This window comes from Eucalyptus grandis, chromosome 5 (assembly GCF_016545825.1).
Source record: "Eucalyptus grandis isolate ANBG69807.140 chromosome 5, ASM1654582v1, whole genome shotgun sequence".
Classification (NCBI taxonomy): domain Eukaryota; kingdom Viridiplantae; phylum Streptophyta; class Magnoliopsida; order Myrtales; family Myrtaceae; genus Eucalyptus; species Eucalyptus grandis.
The window spans coordinates 48026563-48042158 of NC_052616.1; the positions used below are offsets into that span (position 1 = coordinate 48026563).

The 15596-nt window shown below is 37.9% G+C and overlaps 2 protein-coding genes across 7 annotated transcripts in view; one reads left to right on the forward strand and one right to left on the reverse strand.

The window, feature by feature from the left end:
• The window catches only part of LOC104442430 (anaphase-promoting complex subunit 4), a 73772-nt gene that overhangs the window by 38171 nt on the left and 20005 nt on the right, over window positions 1–15596 (reverse strand). The window lies entirely within an intron of this gene.
• On the forward strand, window positions 8189–15194 carry LOC104430862 (calmodulin-binding protein 60 D-like). Of its 2 annotated transcripts, none has more exons than XM_039312648.1 (10): window positions 8189–8322; window positions 8760–8844; window positions 9315–9367; window positions 9804–9870; window positions 10984–11030; window positions 11449–11942; window positions 12242–12402; window positions 12483–12686; window positions 13589–13787; window positions 14460–15194. In XM_039312648.1, exons 1-10 carry the CDS (start codon window positions 8237–8239, stop codon window positions 14942–14944), a joined length of 1881 nt encoding a protein of 626 aa, XP_039168582.1. In that variant the 5' UTR covers window positions 8189–8236; the 3' UTR covers window positions 14945–15194. The 2 variants fall into 2 exon arrangements, with proteins under 2 accessions (XP_039168582.1, XP_039168583.1); XM_039312649.1 differs by having other exon boundaries at window positions 13604–13787.

Genomic DNA, 15596 nt, shown 5'->3' on the forward strand with positions numbered 1-15596 from the left:
AATGTTCCAAATTCTCGAGGAGAGGATGGTATCCCCACTGTCGGATTGCCAATGCTGTTTCATGGTAACGATTTCCAGAATGCCATGTGGAGCGATACGATCCATTCTTCGAGCCAAACGGACTATACGGGGGGCGGGAGTGTCCTCGACTCTGAACCTCCCTGTGCCTCGACATCAAGCTTCCAGTCTTGGAGTCCACTTCCTCATCCTGAAGGCAATCCCATGATGGGAGATTCCCTAGCAATTTATTTAGATGACATTTTGGAATGTGATGACTTGTCAGATCCCACGACTCGATGATGATGGTTCTGTTAGAGATACCGAGAACGGTGGTGTTAAGTCCGAAATTTAGCCCAATTCTCTTTCTTCCTCATATCTGCAACTTTTCTCCGCGAATTCTCAGACTCCGCTGGACCTCACAAGCCTCCCTCCATTGAAGCTCCATCCTTCACAAACTCACCATGGGTTTGCATTTCCCATTGATGCTTCTGTACCCTCCTCGCGTTTTGTCACAGCAGAGCTGGTGGCTGCATTTTCGGCTGCTAGTGGCGTGTGCTTCTGTTTCAGCTTCAGTTCGACAAACTGCTTTGGCTTCTCAGGTTCTGCTTCCGTTCGGCGTTCTTTCGTGATCTAATGGGTGGGTCAACTCGATTGTTCCGACTCGGTTTTGTGAGGTTTTGGCTCGATTTCTTCCAATTGGCGGTGAAGATTGGAGTGGAATCCAGAGAAGGATTTGCTAGCGATAGTCACGGAGGACTCGAATGTGGTCGCTTCTTCGCTTCATTTGGCGGAGGCTGTAAACAATCTCTCCTGAGTATAGCTAAGACTAGAGAACTTCTTTTATTTATTTATCTATTCATTCATTCATTCAGTGTGTTGGTTTCTTCAACGATGGGCATTTGTGCTTCAGTATATTTGGTGTCTTTCCAATCGGACATATCATAAGCATCCCGTGTGTTGAAATCAAATATTTAGCAAGTATGGTAAATTGGATACAGCCGACGATTCATTCTTTCCTTGTTCGGCTTCTCATTCAGCACTTTTTCTTAGTAAGTCGGTATTGCTGGAAAGTAATGGGCTAATTAAGTAAACAATTATACCGGGAATGCTTGTGAAAGTTTCAAATGTTCATGCCATTTCCAGGCTAGATTTCACATCCGTTGGTCACTTCAAAGATGACACCCTTCCAACTTGGATACAGAACAATTATCTTATTTTTGTTTGGCCCGAGGTTAGAAATTTCGCCTTACCTACTTGCTCTACTCTAGGCTATAGGGTTTCTGCTATGTTCTATGAAGATTTCCAATCAATTCTCTAGGCTTGATGTGATTCGTCCTTAATGTTGTACTAGGTAAGATGATTATCCGTTTACTGATAGAATTCTTGGTATTCTTTTCTTAAATGAGGGTGTATGAGTTACTCATCTGTGTTCAGTTATTCATTCGTGTATAGAACATATTTGTTTAAAGGCCTTCTTAAACAAATAAACTTTTTCATCAGCTCTTTTAAATTTAGTTACTCTCTCTACTTTCTTAAATCAAGATTTACTACATGAATAACACATTAGGAGCTAAATAAAAACATGCGAATCGTTTGCATTTATGGTAGTGAGAACTTTGGTTCCTTTGATTTGATGACCCTCTTTGATCAAAGATGTTATGTACGCATTTGGAATTTGATATTATTGCCAAGAGATAATGATTTTAGGCTAGTATCGATTGATGTCTATGAACGTGGATGTTCATGGGCAGTGGATCTACTGGTTTGGACCATTTGTAGGGGCACTAGCAACTACAGTACCATCAGCAGGTCAAGGCCCTCAAAGCAAGTGCCATCGAGGCCCTTGGCGGCAACCCTGCCAACTAAAATCTTTCCCGTTTTCTTTTTTGCATTTCTATGCCCATTTTTTATTTTTGTGAACGAGAGACAACTATGACGAGAGATGGTGATGGTGGTGATGACGAACCCCTCTTGATTTATAGATTTATTGATCCCATTTATCATTATTATTGCTGTTGTTACTGTTCAATGATTAGTAGTGGAAGTGTTTCCTTTTCTTTTGTATTCTACCCTCCAGTGATCACGTGCGCTCCTGTCGAAACCAACCCGACAACCCGAATCGAGTCGAGTGTAGAGACTGTGGGATACATAAACCCTTCGTCCAAGACTCCTAACGATGAGTAGATATTCAGTATAAAACTAGAATTGGACCTGAAATATGCATGATCAGCACGGGGATGAACATTCCGCGCGTCTCGAAGGAAACACACCTGGTACTAATAGGATGAGCAAAAAGATGCTCGAACTATGTAATAATACGGATGAGGTTTTGAGTCGGCGTTGTTTCCATCGTCGGATGAAACATTGTAGTGTCTCGACTGAGGGCTGAATCGCGATTGATCCTGGCAAAAAGCCAGGGTGACAAGAGGGGGTGGGGGAAAGAGGTGAGGCGACAAATGCCGCGGCGATCTACTTTGGGACTCAAATTTGCATCTAGCCAATAGAACGTCCAAGTAGACAGAGAAAATATGAGAAAATATTGGGTAGGGCTATCGTTTGGGCAAAATGTGAAAAAGGTTTAGGACTTAATTGACAGAATTGAAAGGTTCGGGATTAAATTAGCATAAATGCAATAGATTTAGGATTATTATTAATTTTTATGATAAATTTCCCGTCAATGCCGTGGTTCATACAATTCAACATTCTGACCACTAAATGTAAAACAGGTCAATCAAATGATGAAATTTGACTTAAAGATCATAATATCACACTAATTCAACTCTTTTTCCCTCCTTACTTACTCAGATCTTACTATTGCTTAAAAAAAAAAAAATTCGACGATGGTTATAGCGTATAATATATGGTCATAAAATCCCATAGAGTTGCCTCCAGAAAATTTTGCAACCTAGGCATTCAGAATACTACCATGACAATTCAGGATTACTACACATAAATTTACGATGTCATGATGCTTCACTTGTTATCAAATTATATTATATTATCTAACAGTACGGTGAGTGAAGGTGCCATAAATTTGGCTTATGGGAGCGAGATTTCGAGTACATTTGACTTTCACATTTAATTCCAAGTTTTGGTAACGATGTATTTAGTAATAACAACTTAATTGATTAATCAATAATAAAAAAAAAATAGAAAGACCGTGTATATATGAAAAATAAAAAAGTATTAACTTAGAATTTAATAAAAGGAAGCATCGATTGCTAAAATAAATGTAGAAGAATGACTTCAGGATTATGGGTGAGCGGCGGTCTAGGGTCGACCACCTGGACCGACCCTGAGGCAACCCAACCTAGGTCTGGTCCGGTTCCCAAAGGACTGGGTCGGTCCTTAGTCTGAAATTCCGGGACCAACACCGTGCGGGTTGGTCCTCGGTCCCTAAGAGTTTTGGGTCGGTCAACCCTGGACCCACCCTATATATTATATATTATATTATATATAGTTCTTTTATATATTCAAACCTAAGTAAAGTCTCTATTATATTATATTAAGATGTTCTATCAATAGCACTACTAGTAATTTCAATTTAAAACTTTTGTTGAGTATTAATTATGTGTCGTTTGTTTTGTTTTCAGGTGTTTAGAAGTTCAAGTGAATCAACAAGATGTGAATTTATATATTTATGGTTTATATTAAATATTTTGAACTTTTTATGGTTTAATTGTATTTTACTAATGAATTTCAGCTGCACTTTGCTTTTCAATTTGTGTCAAATGGTAGGAGTTTTTGAAGAGTAGGGTAGTACTATAGTTGCTATGGTGATTTGCTACTCAAGTGGCGTGAAGCTCATTTTTTGGTTAAGTGGACTCTATATGATTAAATGCAAGAAAACACTTTTGCATATGGTGTTATGAATATTAAAAATAGATGATTACAAGAATTTTCCATCTTGTCCCATATCTCGATGAGCAATTAGCAGGTACGAAATTTCTATTATTGTGTCATCTTAAATTTGCTAAATATATATATTGGTATTTATAGTCTAGTTGCACAATACCGCATTGTCAATGGATGTGTAATTTGAATTTGTAGGTTTGCTTTTTTAGGGAGTATAAAAAATAAGACGAAAAAGATTATCGATCGGTCCCGGGTTGACCCTGGAATCGGACCGAACCCATTGGGTCGGTCCGATCCTTGGTCCTAGGCTCAATAGGGTCGGTCCTCGGTCCTAAAATTTAGGACCGACACTTTGTAGGGTTGGTCCTAGGATTAGGGGTGGCTCGGACCAACCCGAACCATGCTCACCCCTATTCAGGATTAGGCATGGGATGACTCAAACAAGTGCTCAACGGCTGGATTATCGCACTTCCAAATAATATTGAAAATTCTAGGTATGTAAGTTTATTGCTCTAGATCCCTCCGTGACTTTATCTTCTTTTATCAAGCTCATGAAATATATATGTAAATTCCTCATGATTTTCGGAAATATTGAATATTTCTGTTACTTTTTCGAAATTATTAGGATTGTGAATGTTACTAAACAATGAATATATAGACATCCAAAATTTATCTAGTTGATCTGATAATATTGGTCGTATGAAATTATAAGCGGCAGCCTTTTAAAGGATGGTGAGATTATTGAAGAAAATACACTAGTACTATCGAAGTTTGGAAAAAAGAATCCAATTTCTATCTGTTTTATGGAAAATGGATGTATTTTCTGCAAAAAATTGAGCATTTTTTTTGGATGTTTCAAGGCTTTATGTAATTGTTGGACCATTCGGGGTACTTTTTGGGCCCATGGAACCAAAATCAAGTATCGAAGGGCAATTTCGTAAATTCAATACTAAACGGGCTTCTTGGCCCAAGTGAGTTTAGCCGCTATTTGTGAGGGTGCAAATTTCTGAAAAGGGGATGAAACTTGTGTCGCATTGTTACTGAATGGTAAAATTATTTTGAGGCATGTTATATTTATAATATTGGATCCAGTATTGGCCAGACATTTCAAGGTGGTGTTATTTTGGATGTACATTGAAAATGATCATATGAGTGAATCATTTCAAATCATGTTGGATATTATGTATTGATATTTAATCGATACACATGATCGACTTATCTATTAAAAGATGAAATATATTTGCTAATCAGCTCTATTTTGGGGCTTAACTGTGACAGATATGATTTCTAGGGTTTAACTAGAATGGATGTAGTTCTCTAGATGGCATCACCTACTGAAGTGTGGCCGCAGTGTTCCATGCAATTTAAATGTGATACTTTTGCTAACTTGGTGTGCCACATATTTGATACAAAATTTGCTTCATTCACTACTCAATTCCATAGAAGTGGTGATTGTCACGTCCCCGGTCAAGGCTTTACTCGCCCCATTCAATATTGTTTCAAGTCATGAATAAGGAAACTTAACTAAACCACGTAAAGAGCAATTTAGAATAGCGTGGGACCCTAATTTAGATTACTTTTTTTTTTATGGGTAGAAATAATTTAGATTACTTGAGTAAGGGCTATTATACGAGTCATAAAACTCTCATTTTCATTAATTCACGGCACTCCGAACTTTGTTATTATATTCATTCGGTGAAAGGTTTATCATTTTTGTATGATAGCTATTGTCGGTTGGAGGTTTTGTCCTTTATTTTATAGGGAATATTCGGTCATTCCCTAGACTTTAAGGTTGGAATCGGAGTGCGGCAGCAGGTGTCATTCACGCGCGCACATTTTTTACGAGATGGAAGAATAGTCAACCTTGAAAAGCCGACCAAAGAGAAAAGATTACTTATAAAATATTAAAGCAATAGCATCCATATCAGCCTAAACTCTAGATTTTGTCCAATTTTAACTTTAACCTCCCTTGACTTTAAAAAAAAAAAAAAAAAAAAAAAGTCGAATGGCCTCCCATGTATAGCCGCTTGAAATTGCCCTATGCAGGGTGGGGACGATTTCATTTCAAAAAGTGGATTTCGATTCCCGCGCTCAGGAAGCGTGGCAAAAGTTTGAAAGTAAGTGTTAGAGTAGAATTAAAGTAGAACCGACAAAAAATAAAAATTGCCCTTGTTTGTTTACGTGAGTCGAGAGTGCATTAATAAATTTATATTATCGAAAAGGAAAATTTTATAATTTTCTCTTTTTGAAAAAGAGACAAAACAAATAAAATATTAGAGTACCATTATAGAATGAATTCCTCCGGGCAAAATTGCTAGTAATAGTCCTCGTAAGCACATCTTCTATTTGATGATGGGCTCAATTTCAATTTTGAATAAACTTTGGGACTTTGTTGAAATATTTTCGTGTCACCTGCTGACGTCACCGTGTTACGGAAACGCGTCGGAGGATGAAGCTTGAACTGCAAGATTTGGCCACGTACACCATAAAGCCAAGCAGCCTTTGGCGTGGACAAAAATCGCCACTTCCCTTGGTTAGGTTTGCAAATCTTTAATTTATAACTCCACCTCCTTATACTAATCCAAACACGTTCTTTGTCTTATTATTATTAGGGTTAATATTAGGAAAACCCCAAACTAATAGATATGACAAATTTATTTTAAATTAATTTTTTTATTGCAAAAAATTTTAACTGCTATATCTACAATAAATTTACCAAAAATTAAATTTTTGATAAAAAAACTCAAAACTGATATATATATATGTAACGAATTTAATCCAAAATTAGTACATTTATAATAAATTTACCATATATTAATTTCTATTAAATTTGATCAATATGACCAAAAAAAAAAAAAAACTCAAACTGATATATACGTGACAAATAGATAGTAAAACCTTAAATTGGTACACCCGTTAATTGTCATGTATTATCCACCTTAGTAATTTAATGGTAAAATTTAGTGGAAAGTATGAAGGGTAAATATATCATGTATGTATTAGTTTGAAATTTTTGTGGTATTAACTCTTATTATTTTCATTATTTTCATTATTATAATAAAATTGTCCACATACAAGAGAAAGCACGTGATTGGAAGTGATCGAGGGAATTTTTTTAATCAATATCAGATTAAGTGCATTGCAACTTCTAAAACTTTATCATAAAAATGCAATTGAGTCATAAAACTTTTAAAAAATATAATCAAATCTTAAAACCTGTTAAATGAATGCAATCGAGTGCTATTAACTCTATCACGAAAAATGCTGACGTGACATTCATTATTATTTTCTTCCTCAAATCTTACTTACATTAGATTTTAAATTAAAAGGGGTAAAAGAAAAGCACCTTGGCCTGTGGGGAGTTCGCTGAGGCTGGCTGAGTTTGTTTCATAGGCTGGTGCAGCAATTTATTTCATCCAGAAGGAGAGAAATGGGGCACTTCATGGAGGAGGAACATCTTCACTTGACAGAATTATCAGCAATGTTCATTTCTCCATTAGAGTGCAGATGTCCTCCTTCATTATGTTGAGGAAGAAGGCATTGCTGCAAGATGATGAGGAGCTTTTGGAGATTATGCATGATCACTCCTGTGCAGATTTTTACAATAATCGCGGCGACCACAACCCATCGGTGAGGACCCTATGGTCCTATTTTTTATTTTTTTATTTTTTGAGCTCGGGCTCTTTTTTTAACTAAAAATTTAGCATTTATTTATTTTTAATCTAATTTAAGTCAGATCTGTTAAAAAATAATTAAAAAATGTCACGTAGGAGAAAGAAAATAAAGAAAAAAATGACATGTCAGCATTTTTAATTTTCATAGTTAACTGAATGACCTAATTGCATCAATTTGACAAATTTTAAGACTTGATTACATTTTTTGGAAACGTCAGGACTCAATTATACATTCGTAATAAGTTAAAATTTCTAGTACACCTATCTTTAACATAATTTCAAGCATGTCCCTCATTGATAAAAGATTGGGTAAAATAGATTTACCTCAAACTCATGCTGAAGGCAAAAATAGCTTGATTATTTAATTGGCTAAAGCCGGAAAAAGAAAGATAAGAAAAAAAAAAAAAAAGTCGACGCAATTTCATATGGATATAAGGAAGCAAATTGCTAAAATCGGAGAAAATTTAAATAAATAAATAAAATCTAAATCGGCAACGTTTCGGGAAATGCATGATGGAGTCACATTTCGCGGAAAATGATGTGCTGCAGACATATAAAAAAGAGACGCACTCGTTACAGGAGCTTGAGTTCGTTGATGAACTGCTGATTCTCTCTCTCTCTCTCTCTCTCTCTCTCTCTCTGCTGCGCTTTTTCAGTAACCAGACATTTGCTTCTCGTTGAGCTCCAGAAACGAGAAGGGAAAAGCCATGGGGAAGCCAAAGAGAGCTTTGCCTCCCTCTTCATCTTCAGGTCAACCAAGTCAACCCAAGAGGCCATGCGTGCCTCCAATCGAGTAAGCTCGCTCTTACCCTCTTAACGTTTCAATGCTTGATTCGTTGTTTGATGATCTTGCGTTAGTTTTAGCTTTACTTGAGGGAGATTCAATGAAGGGGTCTTGAGTTGAAGATTCTTGAAATGAGAGACATGGTGAAAGCCCGCCATCGATAAGCTTTTGCCTCATGACCGTTCTCAAAATCGCTTTCGTTCAGTTCTTTGTTGGAGGGTTTGTGCTGTTGTTTTAGATGCGAAGTACTAAAGACCTCGAATGTCATCGTCTCAAATCTGTTTTGTGATTTATTGGCCACTCGCTGTACTTCCTCCTTATTTGAGCTGAATTCTGTTAGAATCATTTATCTAGCAAGTGAGCTGTTATCGTTACCAGGTTAATTTGCTATCCTGTCGTCTAAAATATCCTATCTGGCTTGTACTTTTGTGCTGATGTTCATGCAGTCAAGCATGGAACGGGCCCGAAATGAATCCTGTGCCGAGTTGCTGTTTGACTTGCTGTTTGACAAAGGAGGATCTGCGGAGTATGGTAAGATGAGTGAAATAGCCAAGTTGGACATGCAAAGTACAGTCCTTATTATATTTCAATTCCTGTTTCTTCGATTAGAAGTGGTTAGATGCATTTCTGACATTCTAGCCAGTTTCTGGATAGTAATCCGCGTGAGAAATTGCCAAGAGATGTATAGAGAATTATTGCTTGAGTGGTAAAAATGACCCGCTGAATGTTCTAGAATTTTCCCAGGAATCAATTGCACTAAGAACATGCTTTAGGCTTTTCATGTTGCATTGGGCAGTATGGATCACAAAAAGATACAAATTTTCGATGAAGTGCCCTGGACATAACTGTCGCCTTGAATCCTGGAAAATGTGGTCAATGACCCTTTGAATGTAGGAGGAGGAAAATGAAGATACCTGTGATGTGAAACTTGAATGTGATGATTACGTGACAGATGGCTCTTGCTTATGTAATTATTTGCTTTTGTGTTCTTTGCTGGACAGTTCAAAGAAGAGCTGGAGAGTGCTAAATCTGACTGGGCCGAATATTTTCAAAGGTGATTATATTTCATTTGGTTTGTTGGCAGTATCATATCTGCATGAACTGATTTCTGCACAAGAATTTCCATGTCTATTGTCTCACCATAGTATTAATGCCATAAATCCAAATTTCTGTTCAGCAAAGTGTAATACCTGCGCATACCTTTTTCTGTAAATCACTGAAAGGACGGTGCATTTGGAGATAGCAGCTAATCAACATTCTTGCTTCTGTTATCAAAGTACTGGATAAATTTGTATTCCAGTTTTATGTTGACTTTTTATGTCGAGTTAGATTAAGGAATGCATTTGATGAGTCTGGTATTTATGGTTTATACAGTAATTAGATCTGACATTCATTTGTACAAGTAACTAAATGTCAAGGGTTTTTGTCTTTTTGTTATGAATAAGTCCACAAGACAGCAGTTGTTCATGGTATCAATTTTTATGGTGTAGTTGCATCTGGAATGCTCTCAAAGATTTAGTGCCACAGATGCGCTCAGAGAATGATTTTCAGAGATTGGTAAGATAAACAAGTTTATAAAATTTCTACTTTTTCACAGACATATCTTCATCAACACTTTAGGTATGAGTTGTTTATCTGCATGTCATGAAGTGATAGAATGAACTTACTAATTGCTTTATTCTGACAGTTTTAACAGCATTCATCGAGCACAAACTTCACACGATCTCCTTTGTCTATAAGTAAATATTCATTTTGTTGTGCAACCTGTGGAAAGAAAAACATGGGAAGGCCTAATTTCCATACAAGTCTGTTACAGCATAATGTCCCACATGGGCAGACAAAATTGAGGTGCCAAACCTTCTTCTCAATGTGAACTCTTGGGGAAGATCAACCTGTTATCCATAGAGTAACTTATATCCGTTGAGTGAGGACCTTCCACTCAGTACTGTCTGCTTACTAGGGCCGACTTGCATCCCTGCTCAATGGGAAGAACTGGAGATCCTTTTGAACAACCTGTTATAATATGAAAGCATTATATCTTGACACAGGATATCCTTCTGTGCAACCTATTACAACTCACTAGCCAGGTTCTAAACCCATGTTTTGTCATATTAGGCATAAACCATACAAGCCTAAGCCAAGTCACTTTGTTCCCCCATTTCCTCACTAGCTTCCAACTCTCCTTTATAGAGAAAGAGCCCCTAGATGATCCAGTAAATACCACACTGTCTATAGAGCCAGAGTTTGAGCGATCAACCCACACAAAGCCATCTGAGTTTCAAGCAGATCATCAGACCTTGCTGGAGGCCATCTCCATTCATTCTCCTCAATAACAGTTTCAACTGTGGCTTTATCACCTAAAGCTAAATCATAACCATTCTAAAGCACATGAAAAAATTTTCATGGACATGGAATGGAAGGGGAAAATGAAAATGCTTAGGATTGATCATATGAGTTTTATAGACAACTGCTGTTTGGTAAAAGACAGTGAATTCAAATATGCATGAAGAACTTAGCTCAATAAGGTGTTTGATAAGTTGTTTTTAGGAAAGAGCCACAGCATAGGTTTTCCAACTCCTTTTGATGGAATGGATTGGTTTTGTATCCCTCCTGCTTCATTTTTTGGATGTCTCCAACTTTGGCAATTCTGCTGTTGGTGGTTTTGAACAGATGGAAGCAGTGGAGCTTGGAAACATTCATTCTCCCCAACGTGCAAGGTATGGATGCACTTCCCTCGTGATGCTGTTGAGAAAGGCTTTCTGTGTAGTGTTGACAGGTTATGCATTGTTGATGTTTTGGGGAATAATGGTCCGACCTACCACTTGGTGCATCGAGCTCTTAGTGAGTGTCAGGCCACAATGACTCGGTCATGCACCAAAGTGTCAATGCTCAATTTAGAACATAATCCTTGTAGCTTGCCAGTGGAACATTTTATTTTATTTTACTTCATTTTTTTAAAATGTGCATTATTAAACAAATAAAACGACGGGTCTATTTATCCTTGTAGTTTCCTCGGCAGTAAGACCTGTCCAAGTGAGATGTTGGGTATTTTGTCTCTCTTTGTCGTTACTTTTCCAATTTTCCGTTTTTATACACATTCCTATTTCTGATGGTTGTTTTCTGGAGAGAATGCAGGGCTAATGCTAATTCTACGGGAGAGAATGATGTGAGAGACTTACGGCTTCAAATTCAAACCAAACTGTCAGATTCTCTATTTACTGGACAGAAACTAGAAGGAGTGGGGGGTGCTCACATTTCCATTGCCTTGATCAATGCAAATACAGGGGATGTTGTTAGATCAGGCCTGGAATCCTCCATTAAGTTGGACATCGTCGTGCTCGAAGGTGACTTCAACAAAGACGATGAGGATAACTGGACCCAAGAAGAGTTTGAGAGCCACGTGGTTAAACAACGTGAAGGAAAGAGGCCGCTTTTGGCTGGAGATCTCGTAGTGAAGCTCAAGGAAGGTGTTGGGGAGATAGGAGAACTGATGTTTACTGACAATTCCAGTTGGAATAGGAGTAAAAGATTCAGGATAGGGCTTAAGGTGGCAACGGGTTTTTGTGGGAATACACGAATCCGAGAAGCCAAAACAGATGCCTTCCAAGTCAAGGAAAATAGAGGGGAAGGTAGGTCCTTCATAGTCTTTCTACAGTATATAAACCTTATCCTATTTGACTGAACATAAACATGATTTTGGACGTCCAGAGTCTTCAATTTTTTAATTTAGAGCTTCATTTCGTGTGGACCTTTACAACTCGAACAAAAATTCTGATAAATAAGAAGCTATCGGTTTGTTTGTTATTGGTAAATGTCCACACTCTGGATCAGTTTCAGGGGAGAGATTGCAAGCCTCCTAGAGGTTTGCTTCTACAAATTAATCTAATAGTGCCCGGACCTAATTGTATATGTGCTCTTCATTTTACAGCATACATGAAACATCATCCACCTGCATCTGACGATGAGGTTTGGAGGTTGGAGAACATTGCCAAAGGTGGGAAATCTCACCAAAAACTGAGTGATGCTGGAATATATAAAGTGGAAGACTTTCTACTGCAACTGTTCACGGACCCCGAGAAATTGAGAGAGGTAAGCACTCAGTTAATGATTCCCAATTAGGGTTTGATTGACTGCCAAGAATGTAAGTCCTGTGTGTTCACTCATCATAGATTCTCGGAAAGAGCATAACAGAGAAGAAGTGGGATAGCCTGATACGCCATGCAAAGACTTGCGAAACAAAGTGGAAACTTTACTTGGACTATCCTGATGGCGTGACGAAGCATGGTGCTGTATTCAACACTGATGGTCAACCAATCGGCCTAGTCAAAGACACGGAATATTTTGCTACTCATCGACTTTCTGCTCAAGAGAAGGTAAGTAACCAAGGAGTTCCTACTCAATTTTGTCAAGCCAGTTCACTCGCCACACCCCATCTTGGGGAATTCGAATTAGTTGTCCCATATTTTCTATGTAATCAGTATTTTGATGTTCACTTGTAGCTGTGTGGCTTAGTAGGTGTTAGAATTGATTAGAGATTTGGAAACCTGAAACAAGGAGTTAATTGAACATCTAGAGGCTTTGCTTTTCTTTTGTTTTTTTTTTTCTTTCCGATCACAAAAGTATAATGAAGTTCCCGTGGAGAGAATAAAAAAAAAATAGATGCTATGTTTAGATCCATAATAGAGACTTTCTATTAATGGAGTGATTTTGAGCTTGCGCTCTTTGTGAAGCAAAGTTAAGGTTAGTGACCTTGTAAATCTAAGTGTTCTTCTATATTGAGTAAGTTAAAGACCACTTTCAGCACTTTATTCGGTTTCATCCATGAGAATCTGAGGCACTCATCAACAAATTATAGTTTAAACGATTAACACATTCCCGTTGCGACCATTACTTTCCAAGTTTATAACCATCAAGATCTTAATTACTTGCACAATACATATCGATGACTGCTTTATTTCTTCTCTGGTCCTTTCTCAATCGACTTTGCATCTTTACATTGAGGGCCTTGCCTTGAATGTACTCTAAATTACATCTTTTGAGCTCCTGAGCTTTACGTGGTAGAGAAATGGGCAGATATAGGCATAAAGCAAATTGCGGTTCTTTCAATATTGTTCTTCTTTCTCTGTGCTGCACTCACGTACTTAATCTGAATACAAGTTCATCCATTGGAATGCAACTTTACTTGTCAAAAAAAGTAGTTGCTTGAAGCCAGAATGTTTACCTGTCAATAATGGAGATAAATACTTCCATTAGTACAGCTTAAGCAATATACCAGGTGTGTTTTTCCCAGGAACATGGAGATGCAATTGTGAAAAAGGCCTTGGCTAACTGGAATGATGTGAGAGAGTTCAATGGTGAGACGTTCTCTGATTCAATGAGGCGCAACCCTGTTCAACGTTATTTGGCTCCACCAATCTTTCCTGCCCCGTTTGGTCTGGAAGCTCCTCCGGCAAATGTGAGCTCCACTGCTGAAGGTACGTTCTCTAGAACACAATACTGTCTCTCCCTTTAAGCACATACAAAGACGTGGCCTGTGAAATTTCAATGAAAATTGGAATTTCCACTTGATTGTTGAGCTTTTATATATTAAAGCATTGTGTAACTGATCCTTTTGGGTTCCACTTAATATAAAGACGTTCGTTTGTCCAGCTGTGATTGATGCAAAATGAGCCTCATTCAATACATATATACGTATGTATGCATGTATGTGTTCCGTCCAAGCAATTGAAAAGCAACTAAAAAATTAGGTGGTAACATGTGCCTTTTTTGAGTGGGGGATTGGAGATGGGGAGGGCGGATACTCATGAACCCTTCACTTAGGTGATGCTAAGTGAACGTTGACAAGATAATGCTACCACTAGGTAGATATGACTAGATGTAATGAGCACACGGCAACATGTTTATATTTGCATTTTTGTCATTTTACAAAAGGGCCTTGTCAAGTGAAGCGCGTTACAAAGATCAGGGGCAAGAAAAATTAAAGAGATGTGCAGGGTAAGGGAAAAAAGAACTAGTAGCACTTTCTGTGATACCAGAATAGTAAAAGCTCATGATGAATCATTGCAAGAATTTTTATAGGCTCGTAGTCCTGTGCTTACGTCGGCCTATGTTTACGAACCGCATTAATGTTTTAGTTCTTTCTCCAGGACTCAATGGTGCAACGGCTTTGGTATTGCCGTTTCAATCACCAAATTTTCCTCCAGCTGCACATCAGCCCATGTCTGCAGACCGCTCGAATGTTCAGATTCCTCCAGGATTTCATGATAGTACTTCTGCCGGATTGCCAACACAGCCCCTTGGTATCAATGTACAGAATGCCATACGTCGCCAAATGATCGGTTCTTCGAGCCCAATGGACAATGGAGGATATGATAATGTTCTTCTTGAAGGCGATCATGTGATGGAAGAGATCCAATCAATTGATCTTGATGCTTTTGAGAAATGGTTTGCTGAAAGCACACCATGTAATGACCCGTTATCCGATAATGGTTTTGTTAGGGGAACCGGCAGAGGTGTTATTGGCTGGCTCAAGATAAAGGCGGTGCTGCAGTGGGGGTACTTCATCAGGAAGACAGGTGTCAGACTCGTGGAGTTAGACCAACCAACTATCGAAGTCCGGGCTTGTTCATAGTTCTTTCTTCGCTTTAGGGAAGATGATTATATTCCTGATAGAAATGATGGTAATTCTTTCTTAAATGGTGGTATTATTTCATTGGTAATATTCTTCATCTGTATATAGAACAGCTTTGTCAAAGCCTTCTTAAGCGACTACTTTTTTTCGTTGAAAAGTGTCTCTCTACCTCAGTTCTTTCGACATCTTTCTTCAGGAAAGTTCTCTGATGTATCACATGTAAGGAATGCAAGGTCATACCATTCAAAGAGTGTACTTGAATTCTACGCTTATTATGCATTAGAATTGCGACCAAATCCATGGAGACCCATGTGACAAGTCTTGCCTACTGCTGCTATCCAGTGGTAATGCAGCCTTTTCCCAGAACGCATGCATTGTCAACCCTTAAGATGCGTTTGATTTAACATTCCCAAAAAGCTTTCAGTCTCCAAAACCTTGGGAAAATGCTTAATTGTTTAACAATTATTTTAAAGTAATTTTCAAGTAAAAGCCAACAATAAGAAAGTTGAAAGCATAATACTAGTAGGGACTAGCATTAAACTTTCAGCATTTTGCCAAATACTTAAACTCATTTTTTCCTTCAAAACTACCCTTACTCATATTTTAAATTTCCGATTTTTCAAATATATTTTTTAACAAATGGCATTTCTCT

Excerpts from the sequence above, each read along its gene's own strand:
- LOC104430862 (XM_039312648.1), top strand. The coding sequence starts at position 8,237 with ATGGGGAAGCCAAAGAGAGCTTTGCCTCCCTCTTCATCTTCAGGTCAA. Across the intron at positions 8,845-9,314 it reads AGGAGGATCTGCGGAGTATG|TTCAAAGAAGAGCTGGAGAG; the intron begins GTAAGATGAGTG and ends TTTGCTGGACAG. Across the intron at positions 11,943-12,241 it reads CAAGGAAAATAGAGGGGAAG|CATACATGAAACATCATCCA; the intron begins GTAGGTCCTTCA and ends TTCATTTTACAG.